General features: G+C 37.7%; 1 protein-coding gene and 1 non-coding gene across 6 annotated transcripts in view; both read left to right on the top strand.

The window, feature by feature from the left end:
- Positions 1 to 25,316, top strand: part of LOC109439516 (membrane cofactor protein) — a 91,511-nt gene that overhangs the window by 7,927 nt on the left and 58,268 nt on the right. Inside the window, exon 1 of one of the 5 annotated variants that reach the window (XM_074322466.1) lies at positions 19,370 to 19,525. The exons of the other annotated variants lie outside the window; for them this stretch is intronic. Coding sequence (XP_074178567.1) covers positions 19,405 to 19,525 — 121 coding nt within the window. The 5' untranslated portion in view covers positions 19,370 to 19,404. Of the gene's footprint in view, positions 1 to 19,369; positions 19,526 to 25,316 lie in introns of those variants that run through there. 5 annotated transcript variants of the gene reach the window in all.
- Positions 392 to 10,171, top strand: LOC109439468 (uncharacterized). The gene is made up of 3 exons (XR_012492982.1): positions 392 to 807; positions 9,035 to 9,120; positions 10,053 to 10,171. It is a non-coding gene; the product is annotated as an uncharacterized LOC109439468 (transcript).

The following is a 25,316-nucleotide window of genomic DNA, read 5'->3' as shown; positions in this document are numbered from 1 at the left end:
GATAAATAAAATTGACAAGCTTCTAGCAAGACTCATCATGCATAAAAGAGAGAGAACACAAGTAAAATAAAATCATAAATGAAAGACGAGAGATTACAACTGACAACACAGAAATAGGATTGATCCTTAAAGAATACTACGAACAATTAAATTTAAAAAACTTAATTTTCATGTTATTATTCTCTTATGCACAGATGCCTGTGGTGATCCACCAAGATTCGGATCTATGATGCTCAAGGGTCTTCCTAAAACCGTGTATCTTCCTGGGGACAGAATAGAATTTAAGTGTCGTCTAGGGTACAAGCCTGTTGTACCTCCTCTTACCACTTCTACTGTTTGTCAACCTGATAACACATGGGCACCTCTCCAGGAGGCTTGTACTAGTAAGAAAACAAAATTGTCTTTTTATTGCTCTAGAGATTTTCACAAATTTTAGACTGCATATTTCACTACTGCAATGATGGTTTTCTCATCATTTCCCATGAGACTGTAGATTTTAGATAGCAGTGTCTTTGAAAATCTGCCAAGAATCTTTTTCTTGGAAATTGGTTGTCAGGGTGAATGTGAATCTTAATTTTGGGTTTTTAAGAGTCAAAGAAACAGAATATTTTTATGAATTCAAAAGAGCAATGTTGGGTTTTTATTTTGATTAAAATCTGTTTGGAAATTGGTATAAAACAACATATTTGAAATTTTTCTTTTAGGAAAATTATGTCCACAGCTAGGGGAAACCCAACATGGCCAAATAATCTATATAAATGGAACTTTTCAGTTTGGTTCACAGGCTCACTAAGTTTGTAATGAGGGGTAAGTAAGTTGCTCCTTAGAGGAATAAGGTAAATGTTACTAATTCCATTTATGTTTTGCTTCTCTTATGTGTTTCCATAATGTTGATTTCATCTTGCTTTCTGTGTGACAACTTGTAGCTAATCAACTCTTGGGCTTTTATGGAGATAATAAAGATGAATAATAAATAGAAATTGCAAATGAAGGAAAGCAAAATTGTATAATACTATGTGTAATAATAAGCCTATTGTTAGCATTAAACATGTAGTAATCATGGTGACTTTATCCTTGGCAACAAAGTGCACCCTATTCAAAATGGCCGACTCTCAGAGCTGAAGCGGAGCTTATAGAAATGTGAGGTAGGATTGCCAAGCAAAAATATTCTTACATCGAGATAATTGTCAAGTGTTACCAGATGAATATAGACCAGGTTAGCTGGTGCCATAATGTTGGCCAAATCTCATAGTTGGAAAAGCTTATTTTTGATAACTGCTACAAAAGAGTGAAGAGGTCAAAAAGAGGTACTGAGCACTTAATAATAGCCTTTTTCCTACAGGGCTCTTTTAATAGTATATATTCGGGATATTGTACATTTATGGAAGGTGTGCATTTAGAGGGCAAATATAAAACACTTTAAAAATGCAGCAGTTTTTTATATTAACTTTGAATCCTGCTACTTTGCTGTATTTATTTATTCTAACAGCATTAGTATGTGTGTAGGTGTGTGAGTGTGTGCGTATGTGTGTGTGTTTGTGTGTAGTCTTTAGGGTTTTCTTCATATAAGATGTTATTATCTCTAAACTGATAATTTTACTTCTTCCTAACCAATTTGGATGTCTTTATTTTGTTTTCCTTGTGTAATTGCTCTGGGTAGAACTTCCAATACTATGTTGAATATAAGTGCTAAATGTGGCCATCTTACATTGTTCCTGATCTTAGAGGAAAAGCCTTTAGCTTTTCACCATTGAGTATGATGTTTGCTGTGGATTTTTCACGTATAACATTGTCTTAAGGTAGCTTCCTTCTGTTCCCCGTTTGTCACACGTATTTTTATTATGCAAGAGTGTTGAATTTTGTCAAATGCTTTTTCTACATGAATTGAGATGACAGTGTGGTTTTTCCCGCTTCATTCTGTTTATATGACAGATTACATTAATTGGTTTTCATATATTCAGTTACCCTTGCATTCTGGAAATAAATCTCACTTGGCCATGATGTATAATCCTGCTGAATTCTGTTTCCATATTTTTTTGAGGATTTTTATGTCAAGGATTGTAAGGGATATTGGTCTGCATCTTTCTTTTCTTGTAGTGTCTTTGTCTGGCTTTCATGTCACGTAATGCTGGTTTCATAGAATGAGTTCTAAGGTCTCCCTGTCTCTGCAATTATTTGGAAAAGTTTGAGAAAGATTGATATTAGTTTTTCTTTAAATGTTTGGTAAGATTCAGCAGTGAAACCATCAGATCTCAGGCTTTTCTTTATTGAGAGATGTTTGATTACTACTTCAATCTCCATACTAATTCTAGGTCTACTCAGGTTATCTAGTGCTTTGTGATTTGTCTTGGTCAGTTTTGTGTTTCTAGGAATTTTTCCATTTTATCTAGGTTATACAATTTGTTGGATAAAGTCATTCATCGTACTTTATAATATTTTGTATTGCTGTAGAATCAGTATTACTGTCCCCACTTTTATTTTTGATTTAGTAACTTGAGTCTTCTTTTTTTCTAAGTCCATCCAGTTAATTTTTATCAATTTATCAGGTGATCTTTTATAAGTTGATCTTTTCAATAAACAACTTTTAGTTTGATTGATTTTCTTTAATGTTTTTTTGTTCTGTTTCATTTATATCTGCTCTAAATGTTATTATTTATTTTCTTTGGCTAGGATTGAACTTAGTCTCTTTTTTCTAATTCCCTAATTTGTGAAGTTAGGTTGTTGATTTTAGATCTCTTGTTTTTTACTGTAAGTGTTTATAGCCATAAATCACTCCCCCCACCTTCTTGACATTGTTTTGCTGTATCCCATCAGTTTTGGGATATTATGTTTTCATTTTCATTCTTCTCCAAGTGTTTTCTAATTTCCCTTGTGTTTTATTCATTGATCCATTGGTTGTTTAAAAGTGTGTTGTTTAATTTTCACAATTTTGTGACTTTACAGTTTTCCATTTGATATCTATTTCTAACTTTGACAAAAGAAAGATTCTAAAAAGTTGGAAAATAAATTTCAGTAGGCCAGAGGGTGGTAGGAAGAGACAGAGAGTTTGTCAGTTAACAGAGCCAATGGCAGAAACCAACAAAAAAGTCTGCTCACTTGCCTGAATATATGAAACTTTGAAATTGGTGTTGAAACTTTGAACTTTCAGACCTATTTCAGCATAGCGTTTAGATAAGAGCTGTTTCAGGTAATAGTCTAATCTAGGCTATGCATGTTCCAGACTGTTGCCCACAACCAATTCAAAAGCAGCAAACGCTTCTTCCTTATGGACTGTACACCTCTCCCAGACTAAACCCACTTCACCTTCTTTCACGCTCTTTGTCAATAGCCAACGCCAGTTCTTCCAAACAACTTATTATCTCTCTTCTCCAAACTATGAAAGAGTCCCCTCAAACCCAGGATGGTGGACATGTTTCCCTCCGCCATCTACCCTCCAGCTGGTGTATTAGACTGCATGGCCCAGGACATGGTCCTTTTTCTGGCTAGCATATGACTCAATAAGCCTTCTCTTTCTGAAAAGCTTCTGGCTGTGAAGGTCTTTGTTCAACAATTTCTTTCTGTTATGGTCAGAGAAGACTTTGTATGATAGCTATCTTTTTAAATGTATTGATTGGTTGCTATTAATTTGTGGCTTAACATATGGTCTGTCCTGAAAGATGTCCCATGTCTACGAGATGTACTTAGTTAATTATATTGTTCAAGTCCCATTTATTCTTACTTATTTTCTGTCTGGTTGTTTTGTCCATTATTCTGAGTGGGATATTGAAGTCTCCAACTATTATTGGAGAAATGCCTATTATGCAGAAATGTGTATTTCTCCCTTCAATTTTGCTTCATATGTTTTGAAGGTCTTTCATTAGGTACATAAATGTTTACAATTATTATATCTTCTTACAGTATTGAAGCCTTATAAAAATATAATGTTCTGCTTTGTCTCTTGTAACATTGTTTGATTTAAAGTCTATTTTGTCCAAATTAGTATAAACATCCCTGTCCTTTTCTGGTTACTATTTGCAAAGAATATCTTATTCCATTCTTTCACTTTCAACTTCTGTATGTTTTTCGATCTCAAGTGAGTCTCCTGTAGACAGCATATAGTTTTTTTTTGTGTTTTTATCTATCTATTATGTGTTTTCCCTGTCTTTTGATACTAGGGTTTAATCCATTTAAATTTAAAATAATTACAGATAAGGAGAGACTTCTGTCATTGTGCTATGTTTTCTACATGCGTTTAAGCTCTTCTTGATCCCCTTTTCCTGACACTACTATTTTCTTTTGTGTTTAGTGGATTTTTGTAATGAAATGTTGAAATTCCTTCCTCAGTTCATTTTGTGTGTATATTCTATAGCAATTTTGTCTGGGGTTCCTATGGGGATTACATTCGTCCTACAGTTTTAACACTCCATTTTGAATTTATACCAACTTAATTTCAATAAATTACAAAAACAGATCCTTATCAGGTCCCTCCCCACCCCTTTCGGTTGTTATTTTGGTTACAATGCACTTATAATTGGAATGCTAGCTTCTACACTATTTCTTTTCTTTTAAAAGATTAGTCTCTGAAAACTCGTAGAAAACAAAACAAAAAAATGCATTTACAAGCCATTATTACAATAATACTAGCTTTTATAATTGCCCATTTGTTTAGTGAGATGTTTATCCATACAACTTTGGGTTATTTCCTAGTATATTTTAATTTCACCTTTCAGGACTCCCTTGAACGTTTTTTTGCAGGAGAAGTCTAGTGGTAACAATCATCCTCAGCTTTTACTTTTAGGAAAGTCTTAATATCTCCCTCACTTTTCAAACACAGTTTTGCTGTATAAAGGATTTTTGGTTGACAGTTTTTTTCTTTTATCATTTTGATTCTTTCAGTTTGCTGTCTTCTGGCCTCTGCGTTTCTGATGAGAAATCTGTTGATAATCTTGTTTAGGGTCCATTGTCCATGCTGATTCACTTCTCTCTTGCAGCTTTCAAGATTCTCTTTTTGTTACTGGCTTTAGAGAGTTTGATAATTATGTGTCTTAGTGTGGGTCTTTTTGAGTTCATATTACTTGGAGTTTGTTGAGCTCTTTGAGTATTTATATTCATTTCTTTTATCAGATTTGGAAAGTTTACAGCCATTATTTCTTCAAAGATTTTCTTTCCCCTTTTTTGTCTTCTTCAGGGAGTCCCACCGTGTGTGTGTGTGTGTGTGTGTGTGTGTGTGTGTATGTTTAGATAGATAGATGATGATAGATAGATAGATAGATAGATGATAGATAGATAGATAGATAGATAGATAGATAGATAGATAGATGATAGATAGATAGATGATAGATAGATAGATGATAGATAGATAGATAGATAGATAGATAGATAGATGATAGATAGATAGATAGATAGATAGATAGATAGATGATAGATAGATAGATAGATAGATAGATAGATAGATAGATAGATGATAGATAGATAGATAGATAGATAGATGATAGATAGATAGATGATAGATAGATAGATAGATAGATAGATAGATAGATAGATAGATAGATGATAGATAGATAGATGATAGATAGATAGATAGATGATAGATAGATAGATAGATAGATAGATAGATAGATGATAGATAGATAGATAGATAGATAGATGATAGATGGATGGATGATGGATAGATGATGGATGGATGGATGGATGGATGGATGGATGGATGGATGGATGGATGGATGGATGGATGGATGGATGATGGATGGATGGATGGATGGATGGATGGATGGATGGATGGATGGATGGGTGGATAGATGGATGGATAGATGGATGATGGATGGGTGGATGGATGATTGATGGGTGGATGGATGATGGACGGATGGATGGATGGATGGATGGATGGATGGATAGATGCCTAGATAGATAGATGATAGATAGATAGATAGATAGATAGATAGATAGATAGATAGATAGATAGATAGATAGATAGATAGATAGATAGATAGATAGATGATAGATGGATGGATGGATGGATGGATGGATGGATGGATAGATAGATAGATAGATAGATAGATAGATAGATAGATAGATAGATAGATAGATAGATAGATAGATAGATAGATAGATAGATAGATAGATAGATGATAGATAGATAGATCTGTTTCTTGGTGCCCCACGTGTCCTTTAGGCTCTTCATTCACTTCATTCTTTTTCCTCACTGTTCCTCAGACTCAATAATTTCCTTCATCCTGTCTTCAGGTTTGCTGACTCTTCCTTCTGCCTGCGAAACACTGCCTTTGATTCCTGTAGTCAATTTTTCATTTCAGTTATCGTACTTTTGAACTCCAGAATTTTCTTTTGGCTTCTAAGGTTTCCATCTCGTAATTTATATTTCCATGCATTTTTACATTTCCTCTGCTTGTTCTTGAATATCCCTAAGAAAGCTTTTGTTTTTCAAATTTTTGCAGTCCCAGTACCCACTTTTTCTAAGTGGGGTAGGAAGCCCCACTTAGAAAAAAGGAGGACAGTGGAGAGGACTATTTTGGCCAGCTTCTTCTGTTGCAGGTTTTGGTGTATCCTCATTTCTTCTAGAAACAATTGATAGTGTCGGGGTACAGGCAGTATCATTTTGGTGCTGTTTTATTTTTGGGGAGCAGGTGGAAGAAAGCTCACTGATTCTACCACACAGGCAAGGCATCAAGTGCAGGGTGAACTACTTCTGCAAATTGGAGTCTGGCAGAGTGTGGCCCTCCTCCGTGCTGCTCACAGAAATCAGATGCCGTAGGTCCAGAGTGATGCCCATTTTGTCTTGGCATTTTGTTGACATTTTTAATGGTGTCACTGGGCTCAATCTTGGTAGTGACGGTCTTCTCTGTCAGGGTGCTCACAGAGACCTGTGTCTCTGTGTCTGCTACTCAGCTGCCTTATAAAAAAAAAAAAAAGGAGGACTGTGGAACTAGAAACCACAGTTTCACCACCAAGAGTACTTGTGAAAGGTGTACACACAGATTCAATGCCTGTATTAAAGAGTTTGTCTAGTAGAGATGTTCTCAAGATCTGCCCCCAGGTCTTTTTTTCAGGGATAATTTTTTTAAATTTATTATTTTCTATGAATGAGCCATACTTTCCTGTGTCTTTGTATGCCTTATGATTTTTGTTGTTGTTGAACTGAACATTTGAATCTAATAATTGGGTAATTCTAGGAATCAGATTCTCACCCTTCCCTAGATTTTTGTTGTTGTTGTTTTTGTTGTTGGTATGGTGTCCCTGTGCTGAGTATCTGCCTAACATATAAACTGAAGGTCTTCTCAGGTCTTTTGAGAGCCTTTTGTAGTCACTCTCTAATTATCCTGACATATGCAGTTGTTTTTTAATGTCTCAGTTTTTCATATCTGCCCCCAAAAGGGGCAAAGTGAAAATTGATAAAGTGGCAAAGATCACTGGATCCTTAAATCCCCTGCAAATCACTTCTTTTGGCAAGGAAGGAGCTTGCAAGAGTCAGGGGAGGTGTGACAACAATGGTTGCCCACCTCTGTGTCTGCTTCTGTGTGATCAGGAGGCGCAATCAATGATAAAAGCGTGGAAGTCCGATATTTTGAGGACAGTCCTTTATGTCCACCCTGCTTCTGCTTCTAAGCTGCTCTAGGAACACAGGCACAGGCTGACTGCTGTAGGAGTCAGAGAGGTTGTTGTCACTGTGTTACGCGCTGAAACGGACCCAAATTAACACAGTTTACCTGGCCAAGTCTTTTCCTGGAAGTTGCAAGCATTCAGCAGGCTCCAAGGTTCCAAAACAGTTACATCAGGTTGATTTTAGTAGTGAAATTGTTTTCTTGGTGGGGAGACATTCTTGGTGCTTCCTACCTGCTATAGTCCCATAATCTTCTCTTAATACATTATAATATAGAATCAGTGTTGTGAGTCTTGGGAGGAAATTTAGCTGGAAGCACCTAAGGTGCTTTATTTTTTAATTTTGGATTCTTTTTTAGTTTGGATTACTTTTTAGTTTGATCAAGTGAAACTATCAGGTCAAACATTAGAGACAGACTGCAAGGCACATTACAGAGGACTGAAAGGTTAATTCATCAACTATTCTCGAAAAAAGTTGTAGCCTCATTGAGAAGGACAATATATACAGGGAGGTGTCAAAGGAAAATGGTAAATGAGAATAAGAAGTAGCAAAGAAATAGATTTATTCATGATCGTGATAAAGACAGTCCAGAGGAGGAGAGAGGACTGTGAATGTAAATCATCAGAGATTTCATTGAGTAGTTTTCCTTCCTACTCCTAGGAAAGTATCCTGAAGAATGTTAATAAGACCTAAGACTTACCTAGGATCCACTATGTTCCACATGCCAACTCATCTACTACTCAGAACAACCCCAAGAGGTATATACTATTCTCCCCTTTTCATAAATGAGGAAACTGAGAAAGAAACATAAGGTATTTGCCCAAATCAGTCAATGAGTCAGTTGTGAAGCTGGGACTTGAATCCAGTCAGGCAAACTCTAAGGCCAGACCCCTCTACTCAGTCATGTGCTGACTGAGCAGAATGGCATGAACGAGGGCAGAAATGGGAATGTGTGATGTGACTGCAGGAGATAGCAAAGAGGCCATCCTGACAAGCTTGACAGATTTATGTAGACATTTTGCTCTAGGCCAATGCGTGTTCAACAGCAGATACTCTTCATTTCATTAAAGTGCAGGTTTGGTTAACATATTCAATACACATTATTTAAAGAACTTTTCCTTTGGGGCAGCTGGTTAGCTCAGTAGGTTAGAGCGTGTGCTCTTAACAACAAGGTTGCCGGTTCGATTCCCACATGGGCCACTGTGAGCTGCGCCCTCCACAACTAGATTGAAACAACTACTTGACTTGGAGCTGATGGGTCCTGGAAAAACACACTTAAATAAATAAAAGTTTTTTTAAAAAAACTGTTCAAAAGAAAAGAAAAGAAACTTCTCCCTTAAACTACTGTAGTGCAGAAAAAGAAGCATATAAAAATTTTCATTATTATGAGTTTCTTGTTAACTGATAAAGAAAATAGTAATCTTTTCTTTTCTCATTTAGTTATTACTTAATTGGGACAAAAAATATATATTGTGAACTTTCTGGAAATACTGTGGATTGGAGTGATAGTCCCACACAGTGTGAAAGTAAGTACATTCTCTCCTCAGAATTTAGAGCAGCAGTTCTCAACCTTTGATGCCTGGAAACCCCTTTATGCTATTAAATTAACAAAGACTCCACAGAACTCTTCTACATGTGTGTTAAGTTCATTGACATTCATTATACTGGAATTAACACAGAGAAGTTTTTTAAATAAGTATTAATTCATTTTTAAGAACTGTAAGCTCAATACATGTTAAAAACTGGAAAATTTTTAATGTACAATCAAAAATATGTAAAACATATGGGAATAGTGGCACTGTTGCATATCTTTCAAATGTTTTCAACATGTGACTCAAAGGAAGACCTCTGGATTCAGTTTTTTGCATTATCAAACAATTTGCAGACATTGGAAATTTCACTGTATACTCTTAAGGATGAAAGTGAATAAAGACAGTCTTGATAAAACTGTGAACCATCGATTTAGTAATGGATATATTTATAAATTATGAAGCACTTGTCAACCAGCACTGACTTGTATTTTTAATCATAAGTAATTTTCTCATTAAATTGTCAGAATCTCTTATGGTGAAAACAAAACTTAGCGTGGCCTTGCAGATAAATATAGGTAATTCATATAGGTATTTTATATAAACTATTTCAGAAAATGAGTTTTATTCTAAAAGTTCATTTCTCTATTAGTGGTTTCAATTGGGACAATACATTTTCTCATAGAAACTTTCTTCTAAATAGATATTGGATTCACAACTAGATTGTAGAAATTTATGTTAATGAATGTATTGAAGGCAGTTGTATTGAAACAACATTACTAATGCTGTCTTAACCTTTCACTTTTTCCTTTGCCTGTCATGGCTTCTCTCTCTCTCTCTCTCTCTCTCTCTCTCTCTCTCTCTCTCTCTCGGTTTTATGTCAACCACCTGGAAAAATATCCAATGGAAAATATACCAATAATCACAAGGACACATTTGAATATAATGAAGTAGTAACTTATAGTTGTAATCCTTCAAATGGACCAGATGAATATTCACTTGTTGGAGAGAGCAAGCTGATTTGTTCTGGACATAACGCATGGAGTAGTGACCCTCCTGAATGTAAAGTTAATAATATTTCCATGTATTTCCTTCTCATTGTAAATAGTATGGAAACACTTGGTAAATACTTTTACTAACAAATAAATAAAACAGCCTTATGTGCTTTTTCCTCCTGTTAAATTTGTTTCTAAATTAATTTAATATAGGTCAAGTGTAATAAAAAAAAAAATAGTTCTAGTTGTAGAGATCCCCACCCCCTCACCTCACATGTTGCTGACATTCTATGATATATGAGGTGTGACAATTAAGTTCACGAACTTGTTGCACCAACGTTGCTAACTTTCTTCGGTATCAGAGGGATTATTCATTATGAGTTTTCAGGAACTAGACAGTTAACCAAGTTTACTATTTGGAAGTGCTGAAAATGTTGTGTGAAAAAGTTAGACGACCTGAACTTTTCGCCAACATTTCGTGGCTCTTGCATCATGACAATGCAACAGCTTACACGGCACTGTCTGTGAGGGAGTTTTCAGCCAGTAAACAAATAACTGTATTGGAACACTCTCCCTACTCACCTGATCTGGCCCCCAATGACTTCTTTCTTTACCCAAAGATAAAGGAAATATTGAAACGAAGATATTTTAATGACATTCAGGACATCAAGAGTACTATGACAACAGCTCTGATGGCCATTCCAGATAAAGAGTTCCAAAATTGCTTTGAAGGGTGGACTAGGCACTGGCATTGGTGCATAGCTTCCCAAGGGGAGTATTTCAAAGGTGACCTTAGTGATATTCAGTAATGAGGTATGTAGCACTTTTTCTATGATGAGTTCATGAACTTACCTGTCGGACCTCATACATTGTGAATTACTGTGTATATGCATGAATTAAGTTTTTTTTTTGTTGTTTTTTTTTTACTCAGAAGTATCAGAAAATACATACAGGCTTTAAAAATAAGAAAGTTTTGTCTTGTAATACAAGAAATATGAGTGTTGTGGTCAGAGGAAATGATAGATTAAATTGTAAAAGACTAATCCTCTCACAAATAATATTGATACACTCTGGAGAAAACATACAGGCATACCTTGTTTAATTGCACTTTACTGCCTTCACAGATGTTGCATTTTTTACAAATTGAAGGCAAGATTCACCAGCAAAACCATTACAACTCACTTTATTTCGATATTCACTTTATTACTGTTGTCTGGAACAAAACTTCAATAACCCCAAGAAATGCCTGTACTTAAATAACAATTTTTAAGGCATTAGATCATGACCAAATGTAGGGTATTTGACTCTTGAATGAAAGGAAACACTGAATAACAGCAAAATACTTCCTCTTTTCAAGTGCATGTAGAACGATCTTTAACAACATATTCTAGACAATAATTTTTTAATTCCAAAAATTGAAATTATTTACTGTACATTATCTGATTATAATGGAATGAATGTAGAAACCCAAAGAAAGATATATGTAAAATCCCCAATTATTTAAAAATTATGCAAGACACTTCTAGCTAACCCATGAATCAAAGAAAAAGTCACAAGAAAAATTAGAAAGTGTTCTGAATTGAATAAGAATGAAAACACAGCATATCAGAATTTCTGGAATACAGCCAAAGCATTGCTTAGAAGGATATTTATACCATGAGATACACTAGAAAAAGAGAAACACTCAGATCAATAATCTAAGCTTCCACCTTAAGAACCTGAAAAACAGGGACATCAGAAACATGGCAGCATGAGGATTGCTCCTCAATATCTCCCCTTGCAATTACAGTAAATTGAACACTATAATGCAACAAAGAATTCCCTGTGCAATATACTAACACATCCGAGAGGTCTGCACATTGAAACATCTGAAGGTGGGAAAATCAGGGTGAACAGGGGAGGAGGGATGGGAGAAATGCAGAGATGGGGCCCCAGGACACAGCCCAGAGCTTTACTGTGGTCCTGGGAGAGGGGAGGATTGAGGCTACATGTGCACTCCCTGTAGCCCCAGCAATTTTGCCTGAGACATCAGCATATAATACAGCTGGACCCAACGATCAGGGCAGAGTCCTTGGGACAAAGACCAAATACAGAAGTGCAACAACTGCTGTCTTCCAGCCATCACTGCCAGGCAGAAAACAATGCCAAGGAGCCTGCCTGCCTGCCTCCCTGCAATGTCCCAGTGTTAGCAATGGGTCCAGAAAAAAATCGTAGCTGTGTTGGATTAAACAGCAGAGTATCTACAGCACTGAGAACTGGAGAGAGAGTTCCTGAGTGGCAGACGCACAGTGCAGCTAATTCCAGTGAAAAAGAAGGAGCTACAGGGGTGAGGCAGCTGTGATCTTCCAGTCACAATTACTTGGAAGAGAACAAAGTCACAAATATTCCAGTTTCTTCTCCCCCACCCTTCAAGGCTGATTTCAGTGGGGGCACCCAGGTCTGCTGAGGTGCACAGCTCTGAATCTGGCTGCAGGGCCAGCACTGGGATTTCAGTGGCTCAGAACCCCATCACCCACCACATCCTCCCATGGGGGTGATCCTGAGACCAAGGTGACCTGGTCACAGAGGAGAAGCCCACCTCCCCAGGAAATGGCCCATTGTGTGAGAAGGTAGAACAATAGAAATTTGCAATAGAAAATAAAACACCTCAGTGCAATAGAAAATAAAATGTTCCAGTGCTACATACTGGAGAACAAAAGAAAGACCTCTTCATATCAACTTGCTACATAATTCACTCTCATAGATGCCCAGGAGAAATACTCCATTAATTGTCATGAATAACCAAGGTAACAAGGCAGTTCAGAAAGAAAATGAAACATATCCAGAAAACAAACTTAAAGACATGGGTATATGTGACTTAAATGACAGAGAATTCAAGATGGCAGTTCTGAAAAAACTCAACAAGATGCAGGAAAACTCAGATAGGAAGTTTAATGAACTCAGAAATAAAATCAATGAACAAAATGAATATTTTATCAAAGAGATTGAAATTTTTAAAGAGCCAAATAGAAATTCTCGAGCTAAAGAACTCCACAAAAGAGATGAAGAATTAAATAGCCAACTTAACAAATAAAGCTGACTATATGGAGGAAAGAATTAGTGATGTTGAAGATAGAAATCTGGAAATGATGCAGGTGGAAGAAGAGAGAGACTTGAGAGTTAGAAGAAATTAAAGAACTCTACTGGAACTATCTGACTCCGTCAGAAAGAGCAATATAGGAATGATGGGTATACCAGAAAGAGAAGAGAGGGAGAAGGGCACAAGTCAACAAGAACTTCGCAAACCTATGTAAAGAACTGGATCCTTGAATCCAAGAAGCAAATAGAACACCTAATTACTTCAATCCTAACATGCCTTCTCCAAGGCACATTATATTGAAGGTGTTAGGAATTAATGACAAAGAAAGAATTCTCAAGGCAGCCAGGGAAAAGAAGGCCATAACCTACAAGGGAAAACCATTAGATTTCCATCAAACTTTTAAGCAGAAATTCTACAAGCCAGGAGACAGTGGAATCAAATATTCAAAGTATTGAAAGAGAGCAATTACCAGTCAAGAATAGTTATCCAACAAAGTTATCCTTTAAATATGAAGGAGGAATAAAGAAAGATTTGTCCAGATATATAGAAGCTGAGGGAATTTTGCATTACAGGAAATACTAAAGGAGGCTATTTGACTGGAAACAAAAGGACAAAAGGATATAAAGCTATGAGGAAGATTACTAACAGACAGAAGCAGGAAATGGAAACCCTTAAATAAAATAGGGCACTATATTCTTAAACATAACATAAAAGATAAAGAAGATGAAAACATCTGTGAGAAAAAAAAAAGAAGAAGGCAATTTTGTACTGAGACTCAGAAACGAACTCACAGCAAAAATAGGGATAATTTTTGACAGCAAAAACTTAAAAGGCGAGGGAGTAAAAATTTGAATTTGCAGAAGGGGATGGAGATAAGATGCATGCTGAAGACTACTGTGTATTTGAAACTGTCTTTTACATAAATTTAATGGTAACCACTCAAAAAGAATCCAGAACTAACACACATAACATAAAAAGGAGGAAAAGAGGGGAAAATCATAGAATATCACCAAACTAAAATAACAGACAGAAACACAAAGGCAAAGAAACAATGGAGACATCAAGCTACCAGGAAAAAAAAAGATAAAATGGCTATAGGATATCCACGTATATCAATAATCACCCTAAATGTAAATAGACTGAACTCACCAATAAAAAGGCACAGAGTAGGAGATTGGATCAAAAAACTAAACCCAACCATATGCTGTCTCAAAGAGACACATCTCAGCTATAAGGAGAAATATAGACTCAAATTGAAAGGGTGTAAAATGATACTCCAAGCAAATGGCAACCACAGAATATCAGGTGCGCTATACTTATACCTTATGAAACGGACTTCAGGATAAAAAAGGTAACAAGAGACAAAGATTGACATTTCATAACGATAAAGGGGACAATACAACAAGACACACATTACACTTATCAGTATATATACTCTCAGTCACGGAGCACTAAAATATATAAAGTGGCTACTAAAAGAACTAAAGGAAGAAACTGACAAAAATGCACTTATGGTAGGGAACCTAAATACCCAATTGACAGATATAGATAGATCATCCAAACAGAGAATCAATAAGGAAATATCAGCCTTAAATAAAACATTTGACCAAATGTACATAATCAATATTTACAGAGCATTTCATTCTAGAACACCAGACTATACATTTTTTTCTAGTGCACATGAAACATTCTCAAGGATAAACCATATGTTGGTACACAAAACTAGCCTCAGCAAATTTAAGAAGATTGAAATCATGCAAAGCATGTTCTTCAGCCATAGTGCTTTGAAATTGGAATCAACTGCAAAAAGAAAATGAGGAAAACTACAAATATGTGGAGATTAAACAACATGCTATTAAAGAATGACTGGGTCAAAGAAAAAATAAAAGGAGAGATCAAAAGATACATAGAAACAAATGAGAATGAAAATACATCATATCAAATTTATTGGGATGCAGCAAAAGCAGTATTAAGAGGGAAATTTATATCATTACAGGCCTATCTCAAGAAACAAAAATTCCCAAATAAACAACATAACATTACATCTCTTTTTAAAATATTTCTATTAAAATATAGTTAACATACAGTATTATGTGAGTTTTGGGTGTACAAAATAGTTATTCAACATTTATATACCAAAAGAAGTGATCACAATAAGTCCAACAATCATCTGACACCATACTATACTATCATAATATTGTCGACTGTATTCCCTATGCTGTACATTACATCCCCATGATTTACTTGTTTTATACCTGGAAATTTGAACCTCTTATTCTCCTTTAACTTTCCCACCCTTTTTTAATTTTTCAATTAAAGTTCACATTCAATATTATTTTATATTAATTTCAGGTGTACACCATAGTGGTTAGACATTTATATAATTTAAGAAGTGATCCCCTGGAATAGTCTAGTACCCACCTGGCACTATACATTGTTATTACCATGTTATTGACTATATTCCCTATGCTTTACATCCCCATGACTATTTTGTAACTGCCAATTTGTACATCTTAATGTCTTCATCTCTTTCACCCTGTCCATCAACCCCCCTCCCATCTATCACACCAATAAAACTAGTACCCACCTGACACCATACATAGGTATTACTATATTATTGACTATATTTTTATGCTATACCCTAAATCCCTTTGACTACTTTGTAACAACCAATTTGTACTTCTTAATCCCTTCTGCCTTTTAACGCATTCCTAACCTTCCTCCCATCTAACACCATCAAAATGTTCTCTGTATCTGTGAGTTTGTTTCTGTTTTGTTTGTTTTTGTTCTTCAGATTCCATATATAAGCAAAATCATGTTGCACCTGTCTTTTGCTGTCTGACATACTTCACTGAGCATAATATTCTCTAGGTCCATCCATGCTGCCGCAGATGGTGAGAACCATACCCTTCCATGTCTGAGCAATATCCCATGATATATATATATTCCATCTAGTCCTTATCCATTCATCCATCGATGAACACCCAGGCTGCCTCCACATTGTGGCCATTGCAAACAGTGCTGCAATGAACATATGGATGTTCATTGCACATGTCCCCTTCAAGTAACGTTTTGGGTTTCTTTGGATAATTACTGAGAACTGGGATCACTGGGTCTTTCTTTATCACTTTTTATAGCCTTTATGTTCAAGTCTGTTTTGTCTGGTATAAGTATTGCTACTACAGCCTTTTTATTTTTTGTTTCCATTTTCATGAAATACCTTTTCCCCCTCCCTTTACTTTCAGTCTGTGTGTGTCTTTTGATCTGAAGTGAGTCTCTTGTAAGGCAGCATATGTAAATTTCTTGTTTCTTTCTAAGTGACACATTACTTACAGCATAAAGTCCAGGTTTCTCAGCATGATGATTGAAGACTTTCCACAATTAAATCCCCACTTCTGTTCCCAAACCGCCTCTTTCTACTGTGTTTCTGCTGCTTTTCCTGGTTTCTGCCCAGCTCTCATCCCCTTTGCCATCACCCAGCCTTGAGTTAACCACATCTAAGCATCTATGTACACGTTTCTGGTACAAACTTATCTTCCATATCAGTTTAATGCATGGGGATGGCTAAGTAATTAAAATCCCAAGTCCAACAATGAAACTATAAATTTTGATCTGTGTAACTGATATTAGGCTTTGTTTCTGTTTATGCAAAAAGTTTCTTGTTCTCTTTGCAGATTTGAATTAAATCATCTTGCTACACTTCTGAGATCAGGCCTCAATGTGTTTCAACCATGGCTGCACATTGCAATCACCTTAACAGATACCTATGTCCCACCCCTCAGAGGTTTCTCACATCATTGATCTGGGATGTGGCCTGGGCATAAAAATTTTTCAAAGCTTCCCAAGTGCTTGTAATGTGCAGTTAAGGCTGAGAACTTTGTGTTAGTGACTCTCAAATCCCACGGGTCATTTCTATATAGAAAACAATAAAGCTAGATGGTAAAGCCTTATATTTAATAAAGAAAATTGAGGTTTTATTAAATTGGCCTATTAAAGAAATCGGAAAATGCCTAAGACTTCTTAAGGTCTTGTTGCCTGGCTAACCAAACAAGGGTATCTGTGGTTTCAAAACACAGAAGCAATCTTTCTAATATCAACACAGGATGAAAATTAGGTTGACTATAAATAAAGTATTTTATCAAATTTTCTTTGGCTTTAACTTGAGACTAAAGCAAATTTTTAAAATTGGTATAAAATATGCAAGGGGAGCTTTTAAGGTGACTAACAATAAAATACTGCAAGAATGCTGAAAAGATCTGGGATAAGCAGGAATTTGAATTTGCATTGTTAAAGTAGATTCTAGGTTTAAGGAAAATAGGCAATCTGGTATTCCAAAATTTAGTAATGCCTGACAGCTAACAATGTAACCCAGAATGAACTTTTTTACATATTTTTAAAAATTGCATGTTTATACTCAAGAGAAGGCTTTAACATAAGTGTACTGACTTCCAGTAATGATGCAAAATTGAATGACTGTATACTTAAAGACTTTTTATTTTTTCTAAGGTACATAACTTCCATCGTTTCCAGGCTCATCCATCTAAGGTTACACTAATATGTAGTTGTGGGTCTTTATAAATCGTAGCACTAGCTGCCCTCTGTGCTGAAAAGCCAAAGAAAATGAACTATGTATAATCCTCACAACTATCAGTTAATTTTGGTATATTTACAACTGATCTCTTTTTATGTGTATCAGTATACTTTTTGTTTTTTATTAAGAAAAGGAATGCCAAAAGTCACATGCTGATTTGGAGTCTGCTTTTTCCTCTAATAAATATATTGTAGTTTCTTAGATTGATACTGTCACACTGCTTGCTGCATAGAATTCCATCTCATAAAGCTACCTACCATAAACTCCTTTATACTATTACTAGACATTTAGTGTTTATATTTTTTCCAAAATTATGCATCTTTGCTCACAGGTCTGATGATTTCTTTGGGATAAACTCTAAACGGTATTGGTGGTTTAAAAGTCATGTCTATTTTAAAAGTTTTAACTTACAAAGAAGTTATATTAAAAACTGAAAATTAGAAGGTGCTGCTACTTCCAATATGTTTACTCACAATCCCTGACGTTTTAATTCTTTCCAACTAATAGGAAGAAAATGTCAGCTCTTTTAATACTCATCATGTTATTTCTTTTTTTTTCTTTTACTAGTTATACAGGTTCGCTCAAAAGTCTGGAAATAAATCTTGTTCATTTTTAATGTTCCTGAATTGAAACTGCTTCACCAGAAAAGTTCTCCCTCTTATCAATTCCTATCCATCCCACCAATCATGGCATTCCTTGCATCCAGAAATTTGGCACTTAATACACCCTTGTCCTTACCTTTTTCGTAAATGTATATTTCCTCTTCAATAAAACATTTAGTTGCTCAAGGGTAAGGGTCCTATAGAATTTAGGCCCAATATGCATAACGGCAGTGTTTGATAATTTACCTTCCTGGGGGTCCTCTCAAGGGAATAGGGGCAGAGTCATTTACATTAGGGGTTGGGAGGGCAGTGGCGAAACCATCTTTGTGATTTTGAATTCTAGAAGGCTTTGATGGGATTTAGTAGCAGAGATTGAACCAAGGAAATCTCAAGTACTCTCCTTAATTATGTCTTATTAATGTCAAATATTAAGCAAGGGTCCTGGTAATCCTGGCAGTCTGGAGGCTCCAGGACAAAAGTCGAGTCCTTAGAGGTAGGTGTTGGCCTCAGGGCGACCCCCTGTGAAATTCTGGGTTTCTATTTTCAGGTCGGTACCCTTTGTTCTTCAATCCAGCATTCCGGAAAAGGCACACCCATAACCCCGCCAGCAATTGTTTCCTTTCCACTATTTCTGAGTGGGGTGGTAACTGTCTATTTAGGGACGCGGTGGTGAACTAGCCATTTCCCGCAAGCGCAGTGCTTCCAGGTAGGTATGTAGCCAGAAAACAGACCCTCGGGGGCGCAGGCGGAGCCGGAGCTGCCAGCGGACCCGGATGGGTTAAACCCCGGCCAGGGTTAGCTCCGTTCCCTCCTGCCCGGTACCGCTCCGGCACCGGGGGCCCACCTCGCAGCTCGCCGATTGTCCCCGTCCGGCCCCGTTACGTCACCGCCCACGCCACGCCCACCTGGGACTACACTTGGCACTTTCTGAGGCTGCGTATTGTTGCGTGTAGTAACCGCACTCAAAAAGGTAAATTCTCACTGTCCCGCAGTTTTCCGCAGATCTCCCACAAAATGAGGGTGTCTTGCGCACCGCGTAGGGCACCACCGCGCCGCCCTGAAAAACCCTTGTATTCTTGGAGCTCCGTTGGGATCCTTTTGATGGCTCTAGTGTTGCTGTTACCCGCATTCTCCGGTAGGGGCCTGGAGGGTTTGCGCTCCGGGGGCAAACGAGCGGGTCGTGGATCAGGCCGGCGAGAGCCGAGGGCGGTGGGTGCTTTGCTTGGTGGGTCCGGTAGGAGACGCGGAGCTGGGTCGGCTCCGGTGGTGCGGAGTTGGGGTGAAGGCAGCCAGAGATCCCCCGGGTCGTGCTGTGCGCGGATCCAGGGGAGTGGGAACCATGTAGTGCCCGCGGTTAAGGTTGCTTGGTGGGGGGCACTGAGCTCCGCGGGGCGCTGGGCGCGGCCGCTGTTTGCCCGCGGCCAATGTGTGTCCGTTACACCTTGCGGGTGTTTCCGGACTGAGCCAATCGGGCTGCGGAACGCGGACCGGGTGTTCAAGGCGAGGGCTTGCCCTTGAGTGCCCAGATGCGTGGGGATGTTGCTAGGGCCCGTGCTGTGCCCGTGGGGAGGGTTTGCACTGTGTTCTCTGGGCGGGGTGATGCCTTGGTAAGTGGGGTGTTTGCGTCTTACTGGGTGCGTGCTTTAAAGAAGTGGCCAGGCCTGCGGTACAAGGAAACCCTGCCTGCTTTGTATGGGGGCTGGGGAGCGCATGTTGTGCGTGGAGTCCTTGAGTGGGAACTAGCTCTTCTTGGTTCATGGGGTTTAGAGAGATTGGGAAGGGCGCACAGTGCTTTTTGTACATAAAGGTAACAGACTCCTTGTTGCCCCAAAATCATATTGGTATTGGTTTGTAGGCTGTTACTTTTTTTTTTTTTTAAACATGGAGTCACCTTCCTATTCCTATCCAAAGTAGACAATATCCTATTCTATTCCCGAATGTCTTTTGGCCATTGTTTTTCTTTTTTTCTTTTGTTTTTTCATTAGGTTGGGTCCTGTTTGAGGGGAGATCCGAAACAACCTTAAAAATATTGGTAGCCACACCTAGTGAGAAATGAGAATCTTAAAAACTGAGAGATAAATAAATGTTAATAGCGTTTTCCCCTACAGATCATAAACTAAAGCTGAAGATCATGCACTAAGTTGATTCGTGTTTCATTGAATGTAATGAGTATTAAATATAGATATCTGCTAAAAATACTTATTGTATAAAGCATACACAATCAAAGACAACCATTTTTAATAGTTTGGTATATTTCCTTATGTCTTTATATGTATGTGGGTTTCAATGCCCAACTTATTTTTAGGATCCCATTTTATATTCAGTTTATATGCTGTGTTCTGTCCTTAGCAGCCATCACTCTACAAATATTTGGTTTGTATGTTCCAGGTTCTGTGCAGGTCCTGAGGATACCCTGGTGAGCAAATAATACCGTGTTTCCCGGAAAATAAAAGCTAACCAGAAAATAAGCCCAACATGATTTTTCAGGAAGATATCCCCTGAACATAAGCCCTAATGCGTCTCTTGGAGCAAAAATTAATACAAGACCTGATCTTATTTTCTGGGAAACATGGTAACAAGCCATTCCAATTTTCATGATCCTTATTTCTGTATTTGTCTGTTTGTGCAAACACACACACACACACAGGGACTGTGTTTTGCTCACTGTTAGATCCCCAGTGCCAGGCACACGGTAGACAATAAATATTTTAAAAATGTATTGGAAGTGGCAGACAGTAACGAAACCACAATACTAATATGTTACACATATAACCCAAGAGAAGTGATCTGTAGGAAAGGAGCATGATTCTCTGACAGCATTTAACAAACGACTGATGGAAGGGAAGACTTTTCTGTTCATCAGACAGGCCAAACTCCGCCACTTTGGGGCTTCTGCACTGGTCTGGGAACATTCTCCTCCTGTGTCTTGCATAATTGGCTCCTTATTTTTCAAACTCAGTTGGGATGTTGCCCCTTCAGGGACCTTCTCTAACCAAACTAACTCAGGGAAACACACACACTTCAACTCAAATTCCCTGTAACTTGTAGTCACTCTTCCAAAACTAGCTCTTCTGTTCTCTCCTCACTAGAATGTAGAGATCCTGTATGTATTACCACACTTCTGGTTGTACATGCCCAATTATTTGACTTGGTATCAACACTCTTTTATAGTTATTAAGTGCCAGAAAATTAAGGATAGTATTTAGCTGGGTCTTAGAACCCAGGAAAAATTCTGCCTACAGGAGGAAGGTTCTTTAAAAATCTATGCTTAGGATGGCCTTTCTGTGGTGCCTAAAAAGCTAAGGCAGGGACAACTGAGAGACAGACTCTATCTTTCCCTGTTTATATAGAGTCTGCAGGGCCCTAGATACTTGTCATGTTAGAACTGATCATTAAAAAGCTCATTTCTGTGGGGGGGGGGGAGAAGGGAAGGGGGAAGGGAACAATGCTGGTAAAAAGAAAACTAAAGGAATTTTTTAAAGGAGAATAAGGTTTAGAGTGGGCTTAAAGCTAGAAGTTAAAGGAGATTTGAAAAGCTATTTGGAATAGAGGATAATAAATCAAGTGAATAGGGTGCAACATGGAAGGTAACAAAACTAGAAATGAAGAGGATGAAAAATAAAATCAAGATTGAAAGGTAAAATCAGGATAAAAGGAAACTTAGAGAAAGTAAAAATGAGAACTCAGTATGCTGGGAAAATATGTGGATAAAATAAATTCACTTCTGAAGCACCTCAGAAGATTTTGTAAGCAGACAGCATTGTGTCTGGGAAGCTTGCCATCTCAGGAGCAGTTAGTTGCCAAGTAGTACAAAGTAGCAGAAGGGAACATTTGTCAAATTTCGGGGACGATCTCATGCCTCCAGAAGAGGTGGTCTTTTTGGACGAAACCCCAGATATCCTGCTTTGTGTGCTGTTGTCTGCCTATTTTAGGTCTTTTCTTTCTTTCTAATTAAAGAAGCCAACGTTAACACGTGTTTATACAGTAGTTTCCTTTTGCTGCATATTACAGTGCAAAGAGAGCAGTCCTTGTCAATTGCTACATTACCAAAATACTGGAAGACAGGCAACAAAAACATCACATGGCCAAAAATTTCTCCAGTGCATAAATTTTTTAAATGATTATTTTCAATATTATGTTTATTACAGTACACTCTTCACCATTGTTTTCTGTTTAACAGCAGTGGTACATTGAGTACCAAATTTTCTTGAACCATATTTCCGTGAAAATAAGACCTAGCTGCACAACCAGCTCTAATGCATCTTTTGGAGCAAAAATTAATATAAGACCCATCTTACTTTACTATAATGTAAGACCGGATCTATAATATAATAATAATATAATATAATATAATACCAGGTCTTATATTAATTTTTGCTCCAAAAGATGCATTAGAGCTGGTTGTCCGGCTAGGTCTTATTTTCAGGGAAACAGGGTCTGAGGGACATACTATGCTAGGTTGTAATAGCCACGTGGATGAATGGAGTCAGCCATTTTAACTATTAAACACAAAACCATGTGCTATTGACCTGAGAGATCCACACAGAGGAAAGTTCAAGAGGAGGGCACTGGTCACTCTCTTTGGGGCAATGCTCCCTAGAGATGTTGAGTGGATTAAGTCTACAAGAGTTGAAACGGAGTTGCAGCTGAGAAGGGAAGAAGAGTGTTCAGAGCAGAGAGCAGTGGGAGCAGAGGCTAAGAGATGTGACAGGGCTCAGAGTATTCATGGACTCTCAAACTGTCCATTATGGCAGCAGTAAGGCAAGGAAGCAAGAGAACAGCAAAGGGCTAGTCACAGAGTGGCTAACTGTGAAAAGGACCAGGAATGTCAGGAATGAACAATTAGGATTGTCGCATCCAGCGCAACACGGGCAGTGAGGGTGCGAGAAGGGGCGGTTTGGGTTAAGTTTTTAAGAAAGGAACAAACAGAGACTAAATGCAGTTAAATGTCTCAGGAGGCCAGGGGTCTCTCAGTCTCAGACGACTGGAGCCCAGAATAAGGCCGACTGAAGGTTTTTATTGATAGGTGTACAAAAACAAGAAAGTAACATTGTTTCTTGCACGGTCTGTGAGACTCATACATCATAGCAGAAAAATGTTTATTCCAATCACCCTTTGTCTGTCAACAGCCGAAGCACAAGGTCCCATGATGTCTTACTTAAGGTATGTACCTTCTCAGGGTCAAGTCTCTCATATTGTAACAGTTCCGTTGAGATAAGTGGAGAGAACTGACCTTTATTGTCCTCATGACTTCTCTCACAAACAGGTGCAAGGGAAAAGCCAGAGCCAGCAACGGCTTTTCCCAGGCAGGGGGAAGGGGAGGCAAGGCTCCTTCCCATATTTTTCTAAGGCAGCTCATTGGGGGTCCCCACTCGGTTCCACCTGGCTTAGGTTGTATCTCCCGTGAGATATCTTACCTGTCTTTGGCTGCAAACCATCTTTTGGGGACCAGACAGAGAGACATAAGGTGTAAACACAAGAATGGTACAGAGTCCCAGAAAGGCACAGTCTTACAGACTCTTCTTTCCTTAAGGAAAGACATGGGGGGGGGGGGGGCAGTTGGCTAGGCTGTTGTGTGACTACATCTCCCCCTTTTTTGTTTTTGAAATATGAGAGACACAGACCGTGCAGTTTTTTCATTTACAGCCCGTCGGAGGGCTATTTGTCCACATCTGAGGACTACACAAAATGAAAAAGAATAATAAGCAGAATAGCAATAGCCCCAGCAAACCCTCCACCCAGAATCTTTATCCATTTAACAGGGTTTAAATTGGAAAGTCCTTCTGCAGCCGCAGAAAGTGTCTCTTTTCCAGGGAGGAGCCGAAGCTTGGCGCTGGACATCTGATCTACTTCTTGTTGTAATTGTATAATGTCCACAGTGAGATTAGGCATGTGTCCCAGGAGATGGGCTCGCACCTTAGACCAAGGGGTATGAGTTTGATTATAAGAAAATGGGGTTACACAGTAAGTGGATACATTCCAATCACATTTTAGGGTAATCATAGTGCGAAGATTTTTTACTTGATCACCAAGAAATACAACAGTGGTTTCTAAATCGGTTAATCTAACATTAATTTCTTGATCTATTTTGATTTGTTGATTCCAAGATTTACTAGCATTTTCATGCCATTTTTGTACAAATTCTGTAGTTTGAACAGTTTGATGTAGAGCAACACCAGAAAAAGCAGCGACAGTGGTTATAGCAATTATACCTGTAATAGCAGTAATCAGCAATCCTACAAATCTTTTAGTTCTATGTAATATCTTATGAAGCAATTGAAGAACAATATGAACAGTGGGAGAGGCCTCCCACACTCGAGGGGCTTGGACAGGAATCCATAGACCCCATCTTTTCCTCAAGATCATTATCTGATCTTGGGAGGAATTATAAATTGAAGAATCTATACAAGTAAACAGACGACACTGATGGCATTCAACTATTTTTAAGGTTGAAGCAATTGTGAACTTTCCCATCAGAAAAACAAAAGGAGTTTTAAGACATACTTGTAAATTAAACATCTGTGTTTTTTCAAACTTAAAGGTATATTGATTACCAACATCTTTAGTATAATTTCCATTCCAAATCTGATTTTGACCTAAACCTAAAGCTACTTTCCATAGGGTCTTTTGTACAGGACCCCAAATAGGAGTAATCATTTTTAACTGAGGTGGTGCTAAAACTTTATCTTTCCAAAAAATAGAAATATTATATGGTGATTTAATGATCTTTGGGAAATTGAGCTCTGACATTTGATCTCTTAGGGATTGAGGTTCAGAGCATTTTACTCTGGAACATACATGAATAGCAATCCCATAAGGTCCCCCAATCAACTACAGGACCAAGGGAATTGCTAAATAACACTCGATCTAAACTTCCTCTACATTCTTCTCAATGAATGTGGAGTGTGTATCAACCCATATTTCTT

Source organism: Rhinolophus sinicus, linkage group LG17, assembly GCF_036562045.2.
Source record: "Rhinolophus sinicus isolate RSC01 linkage group LG17, ASM3656204v1, whole genome shotgun sequence".
Classification (NCBI taxonomy): domain Eukaryota; kingdom Metazoa; phylum Chordata; class Mammalia; order Chiroptera; family Rhinolophidae; genus Rhinolophus; species Rhinolophus sinicus.
Note: the sequence above shows the minus strand (reverse complement) of the source record. Positions and strands in the feature narration are given on the sequence as shown.